Below are 19812 nucleotides of genomic sequence, written 5' to 3'. Positions count from 1 at the left end.
CATCTGCATCCAAAGGATCACAACGTGCCATTTCCGCTACTTCCAGCAGGATCCCACTACCACATTCAGTTTCCCTCTCCTCACTTATCAGCATTTTGTAGCGACCATTCCTTCTGGGACACCATAGTCCATTTGCCCTCCAATCTGAACACCGCCCCACACTTCCGTGGCACCTTTGCAAAAGATTCAACACTCACCTATTTATCTCCTCCCTCTCCCATGTTCCAGACACACCTTCCAAGCGAAACACCAGTTTGTCTGCACTTCAGTCTTGTCTAGTGTATTCACTGCTCAGTGTCACAGTCTTTAGACAGGGAAACAAATCTCAAACTGGATGACTGTTTTGCAGTTCACTTACGTTCTGTCCATAAAAAATGATCATGAGTTTCTAGTTGCCTGCCATTTCAACACATTAGCAAGCTACCAGACTGATATTTATGTCTGGGACCTGCTTTGTTGCTCTAGCAAGGCTTAACACAAGTTTGAAGAACAGCATCTGTCTTCTGCTTGGGAGACCCTGTAGCACTGAGGACTTAATATTGCGTTCAATCATTTTTTAACCTAATATTTCCTTACGTGTGTTTTACCCAACCCCACAACCCAACCCTGTCATGAGATGGGCTGCTTTTAATACGTCCATCCTATTTTCACCTACTCAGGGCGGCTCAGTGGTTAGCAGGGCAGCCTCAAAGTGCCAGGGACCCAGGTTCAATTCTAGCCTCTGACAACTGTCTGTACGGAGTTCACACATTCTCCCCGTGTCTGCGTGGGTTTCCTCCGAGTGCTCTGGTTTCCTCCCACAGTCCAAAGATGTGCAGGCTAGGTGAATTGGCCATGCTAAATTGCCCGTAGTGTTCAGGGGTGTGTGGGTTATGTGGGATGGGTCTGGGTCGGATGCTCCAAAGGGGGGTGTGGACTTGTTGGGCCAAAGGGCCTGTTTCCACACTGAAGGGCATCTAATCTAGTTATCAGCTTTTCTTCCCTGGCTTATAATCAACCATTCCTTTGTATGTTGAAGTTTCTTTTTGTCAGTTTGGGCTATGTCTCGATCTGTCTACTCACTCGTTTCCCCTTATGTACCTGCTGTTATCAGAATAAATAGCACCTTTTTGTAGCTACGATCAATCCTGAAGAAGCTCTAGACTGAAAACATTAACTGTACATTGCTGCTGTGTCCTCCAGCTGTTTCTGACTTTTAAACAAAAACCAAAAGAACTGCAGAGTGCTGTAAATCAGGAACAAAAACGAAGTTGCTGGAAATGCTCAGCAGGTCTGGCAGCATCTGTGAAGAAAAAGTCAGAGTTAACACTTCTGGTCCAGTGACCCTTCCGTGGAACTTTGTCAGTGAGGGAGGAAACCGGAGCACCTGCACGAAACCCACGCAGACATGGGGAAATGTGCAAACTCCTTATAGACCATCACCTGTTGGAATCAAACCCAGGTCCCTGGCACTGAGAGGCAACAGTGCTAATCACTGAGCCACCACGCACCAGCTTCCAATTGATGTGATAGGTCATGAACAGGACTTGTTCTTTTCCCATTGAGAAGTAACTGAGCGTTGTTTTTTATGGTACAAATTGAGTTTTGGCTTTTTAACTAAGTATCATAGCCATGTTTCAGATACCACAGTCCGTGTGATTGTAGCTATGGTGGATTGGGTAGTAAATGTCAATAATTAAATGTCAGAAACTTAGCTCTTCACACATTGAATGTTGTGTTGTGTTTTCAATTTGTCCATAAACGTAACATTTGATTTTTTACTAGTATCTCAATTGAAATGTGGTTTGGCAAAAGTCATTAAAAAAAACAGTCTGGGTTGCATTTCATATTTTTTCCAGTTGCTGTTTTGACCTGACTGAATATACACCTGGATTAGTTCTATTATAGAAGATTTATTCTTTGAATGTGATAGTTACACGTGCAGATTCTCCATTACTAGATGACTGTCTGTCTATTTCCAAGATCTCTTTAAGACTTGGGGGGGGTTCACTTACCTTTCCCCTGATTTACTTATAGTCTTTGTTTCTCTCTTTCTTTGTTTCTCCTCGCTTGCTTGCTTTCTTTCTTTTCTTGCTTGCTTTCTTTCTTGCTGTCCTTCCGTCCTACTGACTTACCTACCTATCCGTGTATGCATATGCCTTGTCTACGTGTATAACTGCACAATTCGAATAATTGATGCAGCATCCATGTCCTGCCTTGGAACAGCCATATCTTTGCTTCATGTACACATATCTACATCGTGATTATTTTTATACCAGCCAGAGAGCTGAAATGCAGTTGGAGTAAAAAGTGGCTCTGTGTGTGTGTGTATCTCTGCCACTTGCTAGTCTAATCTAGTCACCCAGAAACTGGTTCAACTGTTTGACCTTGCAGGCTACAAATAAGACTGTTTGCTGTTTAGCTCCATGACAGTCCGTGTATTGGGTACAAGTGATGCCATTCCTGAACTACCAGATGTTCTTTGTTATTGATTTTTTTTTTTTTCTTTAGTCAACCTGTTCAGAAATGTGATTACACACCTCTGGAGCAGGTGGGACTAGAACTCAGGCCTGTTAAGTCCAGGGTAGGAACACAACTGAGCCACAAGAGGGCCCTGATAACAAAAGTTGTGCTCTTTAGTGGTTTTGAACCACCAACTTTTTCATTGACACCTAGATGCCCTGACGAGTTGCAGCATAGGGACTGGCAAGAAACCTTTTTTGGGGATATAATGACATTAGAAACATGTGGATAACAACTGAGGTCTTTGTTTGATGGAATTGCCTTGAATCCTTGGTGTGGTACAAAGAACATATGAATGTGTGCTTATGCAACTTCTACAGTTTCAAAATGTTCGAATAGCTGTATCGGAAATCAATCCTGTTGTACAATATGAGCAGGTCCATTTTTCTGCATGAAAATCCTACCCATGGTATGTGATAAATAACCAGTTTTGAGGGTTTGTTTTTGACACTTGAAGAACATTTCCATCTCATTAACAATAACGAAGAAACAAATGATCAGATGACCAAGAGAATTTGCAGCTATATCAAAACTTTTGCTCTGGGTGAAGTCAGGATTAATAAAATTATTCACCCGCGTACTACAGAATTCCAGTTGTGTTAATTTACACTTGATACTTGTTAGATATTGCGAAAACAGGTAACACGTGGATATTCGTTACCTGTCCCTAATCTTTACACCACAAACAATACAATGCGAGAAAAGCAAACTTTTGGACCTTTAAGTGTTTCTCCTTTGGTTATACCCTTAATGATTTTTCTTCAAACTTTTAAAAATTATTTTTGGTTTGGAGTTGTGAACTGTGAGCTGTCCATCAACTTCGGGCTTTGAGCACCAGCTTGCTTTTTCCTGAAAAAGAACAAACTGATGTTTGTTTCAGGCCAGATTTCAAAGTCAGTTGCAGGTTGTTTCTTAAAAGGTGTGCTGTAGACTCTTGGACTCAGATGGCAGGCGTTGAATGTTAACTGACCTCTTAGGGAGACAGTCAGCTTGGCAGAGAGAGGCCAGAGTTGTAACTGGGTTTTGAACTGTATGGGTCATAAGGATTGTGCTGTGGGATGGAGGATTGGTTGCTCTCCATGGTTGTCCTCTCATGAACAACTTATCGAAGGTTCAGAGAATGGAGTCTCAGTCATCAGAATTAATATTCCTTGGAGTCAACTGGAATCTATCTTGCATGCATCACTGTTGTCAGAAGCTAAGCATGATATAATCCCATATATGATATTATCAGACCATAAGACATAGGAAGTAAGACCATTCATCCCATTGAGTCCACTCTGCCATTAAATCATGGCTGGGCATTTCAACTCCACTTCCCTGCACTCCACGTAGCCCTTGATTCCATGTGAGATCAAGAATTTGTCAATCTCTGCCTTGAAGACACTTCATGTCCCAGCCTCCACTGTGCTCTGTGGCAAGGAATTCCACAGCCCCACCGCTCTCTGGCTGAAGAAATGTCTCCTCATTTCCGTTTTAAATTTACCCCCTCTTAATTCGAAGGCTGTGCCCATGGGTCCTTGTCTCCCCTCCTAATGGAAACCACTTCTCAGCATCCACACTTTGAAATGGATGGCCTAGATACCAAGCATCATGTTAGCACTGGAATTCATTTGCGATATTACTGATTTGTTCAATAAGTAGAATTTTTTTTTTGGCTTGACGGCAGCATCCCACTAGTGGTTGAGCTTTTACTGCAAAATAGTGTAAAACAGGTAGCTTCATCTGTTCCTCAATGTTTGAGATACTTTCCCTTTCCAGGGTAACCTGTGGTAATCTGGGAACTGCTCAGGGCTAAAAGAGACAGTCTTAGGCCTGTTCATAATTATCTGCAGTTTACAATGAGAAATATCTAATCTAAAAGATGGCTTTGATGTGCCCTCTTTCAACTTTGGATATCCTTTGTATGTCCTTTTTGGAGTGAGCCATCCTGCAGTCATTATTCGTAAACTGAAGATCATGGCTGTTCATGGATGTAATTTTTAATTTTCTGAGGAAGCAGCTAAGTTTGAAGAGCTTCCTGTCCAGCTAATATTGGATGCTGACACTGCAGCATAGGTTTACCTCAGCTGTGGTGGATTACAAGATAATGTATTACGGAGTCTGCTTAAGTGACCAGGCCAGTTACATCCAAGTTATTTCTTTTTCTTTTGATTTATGCCTTAACTGTCTGTCTGTCTTTGTGTGAGAATAGGGCTAGAGTTAAAAAGGATTGGGTTTAACTCCTGAACATTGATTTGATTGCCTTGTGGTGTAATTTTGCTCTGCTAATGCCACTATTATTAATAAGTTGTTAAATCTTTTGTTTCTGTAATAAACCTAGTGTCTGGTATCGGTTATTTACAAAGCTTGGGATGAGGCATTCAGAAGTTCTGGTTAGGAATCATTGTGGTCAGTTTTGAGGGTTATTGCATATTTTAATTTTCCACAGTTGTAACTTCAGATATTGGGAGACTAATTTGGCTGGCTGTGTTGAAACATCTTGGAGATTGCTATCAAGAATAAAAGTCAGTTTTATAATGCCATCTACCAGTTGAGTTGTTGAATTTTGTGGCTCTCTTAGACCAGTTCAATTTTTTTGTACAAATGTAACTGTTAATTACTTGTGAATTGCTGAGAAGGAAGACATATTTCCGAAGCTTTTCATGAGGACAAACAAGAATTGAAACCATCACGGTTTGTATTACTGTAATAAAAAGGATTCTGATCGGCATGTTGATTCCAGTTGGTCAAGGCATGTAGAGAAAGGAACGGAACTATAGGCACTCCATGCTTCTGGGCAATTCAAAATGGGCACAAGCCTTGAACTGATCTTTTTGTTGACAAAGAATGGATCCCTTTTTATGAATGTATTCTCCTCTCACAATGTAACTGGTTATCTTATGTTGATTGTTAATATAGTTATTTGTGAAATCTGTAGCAGTGCTTCAGTTGAGCAGAGCTGACTTTTCAATGAAATAGCACGTTTTCACCTGTAACAAAAATTATATCATTTGAATTTTGGAAACTTATGCGAAATGAAATGTTTTGTGGACATGTCTATCTTTTACTTAATACTTAGACATTTCAGACTATGTATTGATTGCATCTTTAACATTAGTGGTAGTCTTAATTTGCGGTGTTGTAATAGTTGTTAATGTTGATAAGACTTAAAAACTGTCTAAAGAGTTTCATAACAACATGATAGATAGCTGGGAATATTGATAAAATTGCCCTGTTTTTTTTGTTGTTCTCTAGCTATATTTTGCCAACCAAGGTTAAATGACATTCTTTGTATTGTAATGAAAGGGACCCAAGCAGGTTGTTGTTTTTCACCTCGTTAAGACGTTTGGTATGGCATTTTATGGTGCACTTGCGTAAGAGGATAATATCAAGATTCTTCAGTTGTAATACTTCAGTTTCTAATTCTGTATTGTTTGGCATTGTTCAATTTAGGAATTGAAAATGTATGAATATTTATTTCAATTTTCAGATGATGTAATGATATTTGAATTTTTTTAAGTGAGGCAACCTTTTTGTTTCCCCTCCAAAATCAGGACTGAGGCATCAGAATGGCAGAACTGTTCATGGAATGTGAAGAAGAAGAACTGGAGCCCTGGCAAAAAGGGAAGAAAGATGATGAAGATGATGATGATGATGAGCCCATTTTTGTGGGAGAGATAACAAGCTCCAAAAGCTCCATTTACCCAAGTATGATAACACTTTTTATTTCTTCAAGATTAATTTGGAATCTGAGACAGTACAGTTCTTTTCAGTGCAAATAAGTTATTTGCCATAACTGGATGTTCTGTGGAATTGAACATTACTTTCTGTTGCTGGGTGAATGATTGTTCACTCAAATGAATGAATATTTAAGCTGATTTCAATCCAATTCATTGTAAAATTGAAATCTTGCCTGCCCACCATTTTGTATTGGAATGGACACAAGTAGAATAGCAAATCACTTGATGGAATTGTACAAGAAATTGCCCTCCTTTTTTAAAAGAAAGCAATAACGTTGTTATTGCAGCAATTTGTTTTCATTGAGTACAAATTTTAAAAATTACAGTTTTCATGCAGAATGACTAAATACTTTTTTAGCTGATGAGATATTTTCTGACCTAAAAGTCTGATGGCCATTTTTTATTTAACGATAACCTGATATCATCAGCCCTTCAGTGAAGAGGAATTTGTTGCCCTAAAAATCATCCATAACATCAGCAAATAAAGCTTTTTTTTCTTGTCATGGTGTGAGTAATTTCTATGAAGGTGGAGAAAATTGCCTGCCGTCAGTAGCAAATACTAGATTATTCTGTCAAGAGTAGGATGCCTTCTGAATCTATGTTACTCTTAGTGTACAGTGCATTGTACAGCTATGGCTTTGTATGATGCTGTAGGACCAAAAAATTGGATTGAACACCGTTACAGTGCTGTTACTGTTAGAGCGTACATTGTCTGCTCAACTGATTACATTAAAATTATATGCCAAAAAACAATGAGAAGATAGTTTAATTCTCTAAATTACATGCTTTAAAACTAGGTTGTCTTAATTTTCCTCAGGGATGTGAAGAAATCAAATTGCTGTATACAGTTACTTTACCAATCTTAGTTTTTTCACGTGGAGCCATAAATAATACTTTCTGGAGTAATTAATCTTGAATACCTTTTGTCTTCTTTACAGCTGAGTTTGAGGATCCCTCTGTATGTACATTGTTGTAATGATTTCTGCAGAGAAGTTTGAAAATAAGGTGTTTGCAGCTGATGGAAATCAAGTCTAGTTAACAGCTGGCAGTGATGGACTGATGGAGGGGTGGAATCAATTTTCTTGAATGTAAATGTCTTGGGAAAGGCACTACTTTTTTTTGGGAAGCTAGATAAACATTCCTACTAATAGTTAGGCTGGAATGAATTTCTAGTAGATTCTTGAGTGTACGTTGTGCTCAGACTTTATAGCTGCCTAACCCAACTAATTATGAGCTTCTGTTATTTTGGAAGCAACGTGTGCAACGATAAAAAATAAAGTTTGGACTTTGTGCAGTTTGGGTACCTTGTCAAAAAAAAATGCTGTGGCATAGTAAGGGTTACAGTTAGACAGTGTTTAACCTTATTAAAAAGGGCTAGCTTTGGCTCACTATTATGGGTTTCTGAGCGGTGACTGTAATTCAGATTATGTGATAGTGAGTGCAAGGCTGCCACACAAATTTCTGTGTTTCTATTGCATTTATCCATTGACTTTTTTTAAAAACTCAAGCCCTATTATCTAAGCGTACTCTCCATCAGAAAGAAAGCTACCAACATGCTTAGATTCCAAATTTATTCTGTTACTTCAATCAAAGCCTTGTTAGTTCCTTGGTTTTGTCCATGAGCTCACTGGTTTCCAACACCCTCTCTTGCTTTTCTCACACACACCAGCACCCCCCCCCCCCCCAACGCTTCTAATTACAGGATAAGGAGTGAATGTAAAAGATGCACAATAAACAAGGCAGTCACCAATGAGAACATGGGAAACAAGGAATACTTGAAAACTTGAAGACTTGCCAATATGGAAGGGAGGTCAGCATAGTACTAGTTTTAGGAGACATACAGAGGAAAAGAGTTACCGACAACAAGTTTAAAGAGAATTTGGGGAAAACTCAACAGCGTAGAAAGGAATTAACATTGGCAGAGAAGGAATATGGCCGAGTTGGAGGACGAAGAGTGAAGAAGTACAAAGATAGAGAGATGTACATGGAAAAATTCAAGTAGGAGATAAATAGAGACACAGTTTTAATTTATTGGTAACATGGTAGATGAACTGTATGTTAATATGTCATAAGTGACAATTCTGTTCTTATTTAAAATGTTCTTTTTCTAATTGAAGAAGATGCACTTGTGCTGTATATGGAATTTGGCTTTTCTCTGTGGAATATTTTTATGGAATTTACTTTTAAAACATAGTCTAAACATTTTAATAGTATCAACTGTTCTGTGATTGAGGAGTAAATAGGAGTTCTGCTTGTCGAATAGGAACTTAATCAGAAGTAGTGGCATGCAAATCGCATCAGTTGCTTTTAAGGATGTGACAAATTGGCAAAAATAGAATTTCAAGAAGGAGTTAGATGTAGTTGTTACAGCTAACAGAATCAAAGGGAATGGGGTGAAAGCGGGGACACGATACTGCAAAGGACCATCAGCCATGACTATTGAATGGTGGAGTCTAAAGGACCCAATGGCCTACTCATGTTCATATTTTTTATTTCTAATCACAATTTAAAAATGTTTAATTACACTAAAAGCCAATGAAATTTTAAATGGCACATAGAAATGTGTAACAAAGGTATGGGGAGGAGTTGCTCAGCTTAGCTTTATGAAATATTATTATTTGAACTGTTTGTTTTAATTTACATATAGCAAATTATCTGAATGTCAGTGTGACAGTAAACTTATCTGATATGTAGTTTATATTGAAATAGAACGAGACAGGATTGGAAACCGAGCAGATGATTCCACCCGAACCCATCTAAGATGAAATTGCCATCTGTTTGACATCGTGTCTGATCTTAATAGGATGTAAAGTCAATAGACAATTCAAAAGAAATAACAAATTATTTGCAGCACTCACAAACGTGGCAGTTCAATGCAAAGTGAAAAATTGATTTTGATTTGGAGAGACTCTTAAAATTTGGTGTCATTAGGCAACTGGTCTCTTCTATAGCTGTCTGTTTGAAACAAAAAGTCTCACTTCATTGCGAGTTGTTTTCATTATGGCAGCATGCTTTCAATCCAACTTGTTTAATCTTTACACTCCAAGTACAATTTATCCTGAGAAATGATGTGCTACTTCCATGGAGTAGTGCATGAGCAAACCACCAGAATGATCCTTTATTTCATTACCAAGCTTATAATCAGCTTTTCTTTGTTGTGCAGTGTAGCACCATAACTTGCAGTTAAAATTACAAAACATTCCTAGACTCTTAGCAATCCTGTTGGAGGAAAAAAATTGACTTTCAGTTACTTTCATGACATTAGAACAAATGATCAAATGCTTGTTCAAAGAAGTAGGTTTTAAGGATCATTTTTAAGCAGCAAGGCAAAGAATAAGTGCAAACTTTAGATTTCAGTGCTTGCTGAATGCACAGCTGGCAGTAATGGAGTGTAAGAAATCCAGCATATCCAAGTGACCAGAATTGGCGGCGTGTCTTAGAGTTGGGGCTGGAAAAAATTCAGATAGTGAAGGATGACTGTGTGGAAGGATTGTGAATGTAGGGGTAGAAATTTCAAGTTTGAGTTGATGTTATACAGGTAGCCTATTTATTTTGGCGAGTTTAGGGGAGAAATTGGTAATGTGACTGAATCAGTAATCCAGAAGTCCATGCTAATAGCAATGCAAAGAAACATCCAGATCTTCCTAGGACGACAAGCAAAAATTAATTTGTTGAAAAAAGAAATCTGGAATTGTAATCTTGTCTGAGTGATGGTGATCATGAAACCATTGTTGATTTGTCTTAATAGCCCATCTGGTTCCCTTGTGCTTTAGGGAAGAAGATCTGATGTCCTTCACATGTACAAGTCTATCTATGATTTCAAACCTATGCAATACCATTGGTTCTTAACTGCTCTCTGAAATAGCTAACTAAGCTACTACATTTGAGAGCAATTGATGATGAGCAACAAATAGTGACCTTGTCAATGATGCCAAAATGCCATGACAGAATGAAACAAAATACAAAACTGTTATGGTACTGGTACTTTACTTACCTAAGGCCAGGATATCCAGGTTCAAGTCCCACCCAATTCAGACGTTTGTAATAGTGTCTCTGAACAGGTTATTCAGAAAATGTTGAAATAATGAGTGACAGGAGAATGGAACTTGGTACGAGTTAGATAAGTGAAGTCTTCTTATGAGATCAGTTTGTGGGGTTGGAAGATGGGGTGAACCTAGGAGAGTGCTGGAATTGTTGAAAAACAGTATGGCCGAGGGCTTTGTAGGATTGAGTTGTTTGTCAAACTAATCTTAATTAAGTGATAAAGAAATATTTTGTTTCAATGTGGTTATTTAGACATTTTCTATTGGAAAGAAAGCTGTCTGGCCTAGGTCATAGATTTATGGTTGCGTGGTTTTATGATTCAAATTGATGTAAACCCAGGCTCAGTGGTGAGAATGCTTTGAGGTAAAGAGCTTTTAATCAGGACACGGTTGTAAAATTTCATTTTGTAACAAAGTGTGAGACAGGCCAATGGATATATTACTTAGCTATACGTTGTATGTTATCATGAATTAAGCATCCGTAGTTTTGTAATTATTTGTTTCAGAACAAAGTGCTATCGAGGAACATTTGAGATGATTGTGTCATCTCCTAGTGATCGACTACATGATCTAAGCAGATGCATAAATTATTCTCAGTGACACCTGATCCTAATAGAAATTTATGAAATTTGTAAGTTGAGACAGATAAAGTTACAAATGGGATGATGTTACAAAACGATGAATTTTGGTGATGATTCTTGCTGAAAGTCACTCACCCATCCCTTTCCAAAGGCTCATCAATGTCTCAGTGCTGGAGCAGTGAGGATGCATTTCCTTATGACCAGAGTCTATGCCTCAAACCACTAATATGTTTGATATCTTCCAGTCATCCTAATTATAGTAGACGTGGCCTGGGGAGGTCGACAGGACTCTGAATCCTCTTGGGTCATGAAGCATGCTTCCAAGGTTGTGATTGAAAATTCAAGTTGGTGATAGTGTGAATACACACCACCATTAGCCTCAACTCTAGAGAAGAAATGATGCAGCCCAAAAAATACCATCTGGTTCTAGATGCTATCTGTACTCCTTTCATATCTACCATGGACTTTGGCATGTTGGTTATTAAAGAAATACATTCAGATTATTAGGAACCAAATTGCGGCATGTTTTCTGTTATGTGTGCACATGTTGTAAAATAGCATAACCTTATGACTCACCAGGATTCATAACTCAGAAGATTTAGTAATACTGGATGATATACACTGGTTCATCCAGTCAAACTGGGAAAAACATCATGTCATCCAACTCTGCCATAACGGAGATATTAATGGAATATAATCATCCCATAGTTTTTAAAAACAAATCTTTAATAAACACACATCAAAATTCCCATTTCTTTATTAAATTCTAGTTTTGTTCTGCTGGGATTGACTGCTTTCTTCCTGGGAATACTAACTTATTATCTTTTAATAATGTTTTTTCATTGAAGCTTTATGCTTAATTTAATTGGTACACCAAGAATGAAAGATTTAATGAGTTGTTGCATAGGATAGAAATTCCCTGTTGGCAAGTGGGTGGTAAAGCGGTTGGTACATCTCGTTTCATCATTCTCCTGGGCCACTGGAGCTGGACCCTTCTTTACTTTGCCGCATTTCTGTATTTTGACATGAACTATTTATACATCACTGACCTAATCACTGTTCTTTTATCCCTTGGTGTTGACTTTTCACTGACTGTGTGTTCTTCCTTTAAAGCTGTTTATCTGTAGTATCTCTTGGTTCTGACAAAAGGTCCTTTCACGCTATCTTCCTTTTTCCATAGATAATGTTTGATTTGCTGTATTGTTCCAGAAATGTTTGTTTTTATTTCAGATTTTAACAATTGCACTCTCTTTAAAAATCAGTAGATTTGTCATCCTGAGATGTACAACTTTTGTGTTATAGATTAGGCTGCACTAAATTCAGACTAAGCTGCATCATTTGGCACTTCTGTCCCTGTATACTGATTTTAATTTCTCTTGTTTTGCTGTTTTTCTTTTGAAGGAGAAGAAATAACTTATAGTTATAACCTACAATAGAAATGAAGCTTGGAACATCTTTTCTTCCTACTTATCTTCCTGAGTGGTTATTTTACTTTGACAGTTGAAGTTGTCCTCTCAAAATGTGATTTCCAGCTTACTATATAGCTATGAGTTTTCAGAACTGTATTGGCCTGTGTATGTAGTCAGCTTTCTTGCAAGATACATTTCCTGTGGGGACAGATTCAAAGTCAGTGAACTGTATAGAAAGTGTTTGATGTATTGCCAAAATGATAACACTTCTGTGTTATCAGGGCAACATTTGACATCAGTCTGCGCAGAACTTCAGAGTTTCCACTGATACACAATAGAGAATTTCCCTGAGGAGTTACTAGTAGTATAAGTGGAGTCCCTCTGAGAGTTTTGACATGCTGGTTAGAACACCTCTGCCACATTAAGCATTGAGGCAACCTATGAGTTCGAGTTGGCATTTCATTCAGAAGTGAGAAAATTAATTCTTGGTCGATGAGACTTGTGTGTCAAGTCTTGAAATTACCAATTGGTGTCAGCGTTAGTGCAATTTAGATTCACTCTGAGAGTACACAGAAAGTCATTGTTTTTGAAGTTAGAAAATGCTTTGTCATCATTGCAGTTGATCTTTCTGTTGAGGTATTGTTGTCGGTATTGTTATCAAGTATTAGTCAGCTGTGTAATAATGGAAATGTGAGATTTTTTTGTCCACTTAATCTGTAAACATAAATATGAAATTTATTCATATTCACATGGACTTTGCCCTTGCAAATGTGAATTGTTTATTGCCGATACATTTTCCAAGTATAAAATACGAGGATAAGAGGCTTATGGAGGTCGGACCCTGAGCAATAGCTGAGACCAGCTTGAAATAGTGAATAGGTATTACAACTTTTAAGATATGTTGATTTAAAGCTATCGATAGGGAAGTGGGGACTAATTTTATAAACAGTTCACATTTTGTGATGGAAGTTTGGAATTTCCTTAGTAGAAAGTTGAGTTGTTAGAAGAAGCATTAGGATTGTCTTAGCTGATCTGTCGTCTTTCGTATGCTATTCTGCAGGTTGTTTCTCCTAGATGAAAATTGCTTGCTCCTCGTGTTAGACTCCTTGATTTGGGACAAGAGCTTTATCTTGCCTATAAGGATGTAAATACTGTTCGATAATGTGAGTTGATTTGTATGTTTTCGAGATGGCTAAGGAGTAGTTTGTGAACCTGCAGGAAATATTAAACCTGCCAGCCATTTTAAGCCCAAGTATGAAAAAAGTTAAGTTGCATTCAAGCAGTAATCAATGCAGTGCTTCACAGTAATGGAAAAAAGATAAAAATATAAGATGTTCAGAAAAAAGTAACATATTCAGGTGAACTGAGTTTCTGCAATACATATTTCAGTGTTGATGCCTATGGTTCATTATCTGAATCCAGAAGAGACATTTAGGGTAGTATTATATTTGAAAGATGAGATTTCTAATTGCTGGAGTTATGAGCTTAAAGGAGTTCCTGACTCAGAATTGTAACCAATAAGAGAATCAAAATTTTGATGAAGGATGACAAAAGACTGAGAATTGGCAAGAAACTTAATAGAAGCTTTTAGTATCTGTTTTAAAGTACCTAAACATAAAAATAAATGTTTAAAATTAAATGCTGCACCCTTTGATGCAAAGACGAGTCAAATTATAATGTGAATTGATAAAAGGTAGCTATAAACATAATAGATGCATTGATACGGAATTCAGGGATTTCAGAAACATTTAAGACGTTCTTCTTGATTGAAAGGTAGAAGACATAGCCTGGTTGTATGAGAGAGGATGTAGGGATAATAAACTGTAGACTGATTAGCCAGAAGGTGTTCAAATATATTACTCAGGACATGTTCAGGAAGCTCCGGGATAGTCATTATGCGATTGGACAAAGTAAACACGTAGTTATAGTGGTATTATCACTGGACAATTAATCCAGCAATCCAGATAACGTTCTGGAGACCCAGGTCCGATCCTACCATGGCAGATGCGGGTGGAATTTGAATTAAATCATATTCAGTATCTGGAATTAAGAATCTAATGATGACCATGAATCCATTGTCAATTGGTGGAAAAACTCACCTGGTTCACAAATGCCCTTTAGGGAAGGAAACTGCCATCCTTCCCTCGTCTGGACTACGTGTGACTCCAGACCCACAGCAATGAGGTTGACCCTGAACTTCAGAGATAACACGGTGTGAAGCTGGATTAACACAGCAGGCCATACAGCATCAGACGAGCCGGACAGCTTGACGTTTCAGGCCAAGACCCCCCTTCAGAAGAAGGGTCCCAACCTGAAACGTCAAGCTGTCCCGCTCCTCTGATGCTGCTCGGCCTGCTGTGTTCATTCAGCTTCACACCGTGTTATCTCAGATTCTCCAACATCGGCAGTTCCTACTGTCACTGACCCTGAAGTTCCCTCTTGGGCAATTGAGGATGAGCAATAAATGCTGCCTTACTAGCACCACCTTCATCCCCTGAATGAGTAAAAATAATTTTCAGAAAAATCTCGTTTGTCAAATCTCAATATCCTCAGAAACACTGAAACTCAGTTATTTACAATCTATATTAAAGCTGTTGATGATGGTTCAATTGCAGTATATACAGGCTTGCTGATGAGGAAAATGAGTGGAAGACTAAGCTTTGATAAGTATGCAAAGAGACTGTGCAGGGATTTAAGCAGATCAATTAAGTAGGCAGCAAGATGGTAGATGGAGCGTAATCTTGTCAAGTGTGAAGCTTTTCACTTTGAAAGTGGAGAAACAAGTTTTAATACAGCAAGAGACTTAAATTAATTGGTATTTAGGGGAAGCTGGGCATTCTTGACATGAACCACATGCAGTTATGTCAAGCAATTTGGAAAGCACATGACATGTTGGCTTTTATTACCAAAATTGGGAATGTAACTTAAAAAGTCTGTGATCAAGTTGTTTGGGGAGCCAAGTCTGGTTATTGTTACAGTTTTGGTGTCCTTACCTAAAGAAGGCTATACATGCCCTGCAATGAATGCAGCAGACCTTCCTTGGACTGGCTGTTGGATGAAAGGGTTATCTGACATGGAGATCTTTTGTTGACAAGGCCTTGTCTAGAATTTAGAAAATTGCTATGTGATTTAATTGCAACATTGATGATTTTTGAAAATTCAAACAACTTGATGGGGTAAATAATCAAAACAGAGTGCTGGAAGGCCTCAGCAGGCCTGTTGGGTAGGTGAGAGGTAAAGATTGGTTTAGTGTGCTGTCATTTTACGTTCCTGATACTTGTAATTCAAGAAATTCAGAGTTCAATTAAATACTGGCGGCATACCTGAACCCAATTGATGGTCACCATCATTGTATAAAACAAGTCCTCCAAATTTGGTCGTGATGTGCTAAATTTCTTGAGCTTATTAAATATACCCACAGAGTGGTTGCAATGTTTACGAGTTGAAAGCTGAGCACAGTGAGCCATAGAAATTTAGACACAGTCAAATCATAATGTATTCATTCACTTGTCGGCACTTACTGATTCTGTCTTTAAATACTTGACTTAGATTTTAGAACTTTTTGTTTTGAAGAATTTGACTGAGTTCCAAATTTAAATGACACTGGCATTCAATAAAGTTAATAGATTTGAAACCAGTTACGAGGGGTTCGAGTTGCAACCTAAAAAGAAGTTAATATTTCAGACGTATTGTTTTAGGTCTCGTGGCAAAAGCTTGTTTTCCATTTCAGCCTTTTTATAATGCTCAGGTGAATGATATCCACTTTATAGGAAATGTTGTAAGGCATATTGAAAGGGGCTTTAAAAATGCTGTCTTGTTGATTGGAACCAATTTTTTGATTTTGCTTTAATATTATAAAAACAGTTTCAACTAAATCAGAAAAACCTGTGGTTTCTTTCCTGGGCAGCCTTTCCAGATTTTTATGCATTGATAAGCTCCAGTCCTGAAGTTTGTGCGATCATCTCGAGTGTAGAGTATTACAGCTGCATCTTTGCAACTACTTTTCCCGACAGTTGCCATGCTAGCATACTGAATAAAACAATAATCTATGAATAGAAGATGGTCATTTTGGTATGTCAGGAGTCAACAAAAGTGCAACCAGGCTACAGCAGCAATTCCTCCAGAACATGACCTGAACAAACCTGTGTGCCTAGGCAAAGTAACATACTGTGTTTTCAACCACCAAGAAGTGTGGAGGAGAGAAAGGGCTGACTTTTCATATGACTGGATATGAACATCAATGTCTGTTTGATCATTTTGGGGATCACAAGATCAGTGTCTTGGCTTGACTTCTGGCCAGAGTAGATAATTGGAGTTGTGTCTTGAGAGAGGTCTTTTAAGATAATCATCTGTCTATGTTCCCTTGTTTAAGAATAGACTGAAGTAAAGTTTACACTGAAGTCTGGTCTTTGCTTGGGCGTGAAGGTTTAAGTTTTTTTTCCCCTCATTTGATTCTTAATTATGACAATAAATTTACCCACTATGAAAGCCGTCCAAAATTGAGAATTTTAAGCTTCCATTGTTGGTTTTAGTTTTGGGTTATCTAGTTAAATGAAGAAGAAGAAGCCTACAACACAAGGCAGAATTGAAGCATTATTTCCACTGTCATACAGGCAGTAATTGGTGAAGTTTGAATTTGCTTAGTGATAGATGTCTTGGCCATCAACAACCAAAAGGATAATTTGGAACCTCCTAAAGTGCTGCAATTTTTCAGTGACTAAAACTAGAGTATGAATTAAAGCTGTTAGACTTGTTCTGCAACAATTCTCAGAAGGTTTCAATTGTGCAGGAGATTATCAGGTGGAGAAGTGCTCCTATATTTATTAAACATGTTTAAATAATAGTGTTCTAGTTAAACTTTCTGTTGCAGGTCTTTTGGGGGAGACCTCTCCCTTCTAAGTTTCTTCCACAATGGGTCATTTATTTAAGAAAATAGAACAACTAAACTTGTTGTGTAATAAACCATATTTTTCACATGAGAGGCCATTCTACAAAAAGTATATCCTTCCATTTTATCTACAAGCACTTCCATGGTACGGTTTCTGGGAGTTAGTGGTAAATATCTTAATTTGAATATTGTTGACTCAGCCATTCAGAGTCACCCTTATTTTTCCCACTTTCTGAAATCTGCCTGCGTTGTCAGATCATGAGAAAATCAGTAGAGTTGTGATAATAAAAGTTGGAAGGATAATAGTTTGTCATGTTTTGAATTTTTCCAGATCCTTCAAATTTCTCCTTAGAAGATTGCTTATTATCTCCATCTTTTATTTGTCTACAAGGTAATAAAACAGAAGGCACTACATTTAATTTGACCCAGCAAGGAGGAATGCAGAATGGACTTAGCAGAGGCATGATGGTGTCTTTTAGCAGTGGTAAGAGATACTGAAGTGATTGTTTTGTTTTAGTGTCTTAATTGAATGCTGAGACAGTATTTGTTAATAAATTTATTTTTATTTCTCTAAAACATCAGTGCCATTTAATGTAGAAGAGTGGGTCTCCTTAATTAAATATTTGTCAAATGTGTAGTAATGTGTTCATCTTTGTGGGTTTATAGAAATGCTCCATAATATTGAAGGTGTAAAAAAATATGTTTCTGCAGTGGGTGTGTCATCCACAAACCAATCAATCAACCATCAGACTGCTGCATTAAATTCGAGCGCAATGGGTGTGTATCAGCCAGGATCACAAACTATGCCTGCTTCAGTACCAACACAGCCTATTGTCACAACACAGGTAATGACAAAATGGTGTGATTTGTTTGTTTAAACACAGTTCAGTTGACTTCAGTTTACTCTCTAAGTTGGAACAATGCTGTACGGTTTATTTCCAGTTGTCGTTGTCTTGAACGAGTCTTTTTTGCCAACAAGATTGAATGTCTCTTGATTTTTTTCCCTCAAAAATTTAATAAATTAATGTGGAATTGAGACACAGAATCTACATCAAGTTAGCAGTTAAAATGTGAAAACAGACTAATTGGTCCAACTTGCCTGTTGGTGTTTAGCCTTCCTGGAAGGAAGGCAATTCTGAGAATGAAATCTAAGTATCAAATTTTCATCAGAGGATTTTGAAGTTATTTCTAGAATCTCTTGAAGGAAATTTAGTTTTACGGTTGCATAAATTAGAATATCTAGTGATATAGTGAAAATTTAGCATATGAACTTAGCGCAGAAAAGCTAAATTCTATATTGAATAAAAAGATTTCTGTGAAGGATTAATTGATGCAAAACTCTCATCTGTAAATTGAGAAGGGTGACTGTGCACCGGTATATTGGTGAGATTTGATGTTTTGTCCATGACCACCCACCCCGATCACCCAACTCCTGGCACTGAGACTAATTGTAATACCACAACCTGTTGTTCAAAGCAAACAGAAATCAAATTTGAAAGTCAAATGTAATTTGCATGTCTGGAATTCTCCTCTTCAGGTAGCAGTGGAGGCTGAGTCATAGGAAATATTCCAAACTGAATTCAACAGGAAAGGGGAGTCAAAGCTGCAATCAGATCGATTATGGTGGAGTGGAATTGATAGGCAGAATAGCCTATTTCTCCTATTTTCTTTGGTGTTGGTCAACAAGGGAGTATGATTCCAGAACGTTTTAAGTGCATTGGCTTGTTAATCAATAGATTAATGAATAATTGATATTTAAATGAGAATTTGTAAAACTGTTTGAGGGTAGTTTGGATCGTTATACTGTACTGACCTTTGTATAACTGATTCTGCTAACTGGTACCCATGTTTATGTGCAATCCATTGTGTTGGAAACAAATTTCTATATTTAGTGTGATGATATGTGAACCTAACATGCTCATTTTTTAAATTTATTTTTGAAAAACAAATTTGATTTTATTGAAAATCTTTCCATTCGGCTAGGGTTTTGCTGCTAATGATGTGGATCCACCAACAACTGTGTCTCAGAGTTCCAGTGGAGTAGGATACAATGCAAGACAGAACCCAAGTCTAAGTCGCTATCAAAACAGACCAACTGTTCCTGTGCTTTCCGGTATGCATGCTATGACACCTTTTGATTTTTGCTCTTCTTTATCAATTTTTCTTATTTTAACCGTAGAAGTAGTAATTGATAAAGGAGACATAGATGTGATCAGTATTTTTAGTAGAATGTAACATTAATTTCCTACCATTCGACTATTTGACTACACTTGCCATCCTGGATCTATCCAATCAAATTAATTCTGGAAGAAAGTTAAATAGCAGAAGAGGAAAACCATACAGTTAAACTTTATTTGTTCCTTGAGCAACCCTGTTCTCTCTGCCTCCCTTGCATTTAATTGTTTGCTAAATTGTCTGAAGAATCTTGCTTCCGTCATGCGAATATTTTCCACTCCCTTTATGAAGAAGATTCGTCTGATGTTCACATGAAGTTAGCGTTCATGAATTTAAATGCTAGCTTCTCTGGCTCTACTCCTACAAAGAATATGACTTTAAAAAGTTTCTACATAAAATTTTACAGCCATCTCTCAGATGTATCATTTACAGACTGGAAAAACTAAGATTTCACTTGTCTTATTACCCAGATTAATGATACTGAGGATTCGC

The 19812-nt window shown here is 37.6% G+C and overlaps 1 protein-coding gene across 2 annotated transcripts in view; it reads left to right on the top strand.

Moving 5' to 3' along the window:
- LOC125467170 (zinc finger protein 280D) overlaps positions 1-19812 on the top strand; it is a 110503-nt gene that overhangs the window by 14386 nt on the left and 76305 nt on the right. For both annotated transcript variants that reach the window (XM_059639306.1, XM_048562632.2), the window contains exons 2-5: positions 6039-6192; positions 17537-17629; positions 17857-17990; positions 19129-19258. In XM_059639306.1, coding sequence (XP_059495289.1) covers positions 6054-6192; positions 17537-17629; positions 17857-17990; positions 19129-19258 — 496 coding nt within the window. In that variant the 5' untranslated portion in view covers positions 6039-6053. The remainder of the gene's footprint in view (positions 1-6038; positions 6193-17536; positions 17630-17856; positions 17991-19128; positions 19259-19812) is intronic.

Source organism: Stegostoma tigrinum, chromosome 33, assembly GCF_030684315.1.
Source record: "Stegostoma tigrinum isolate sSteTig4 chromosome 33, sSteTig4.hap1, whole genome shotgun sequence".
NCBI lineage: Eukaryota > Metazoa > Chordata > Chondrichthyes > Orectolobiformes > Stegostomatidae > Stegostoma > Stegostoma tigrinum.
Note: the sequence above shows the minus strand (reverse complement) of the source record. Positions and strands in the feature narration are given on the sequence as shown.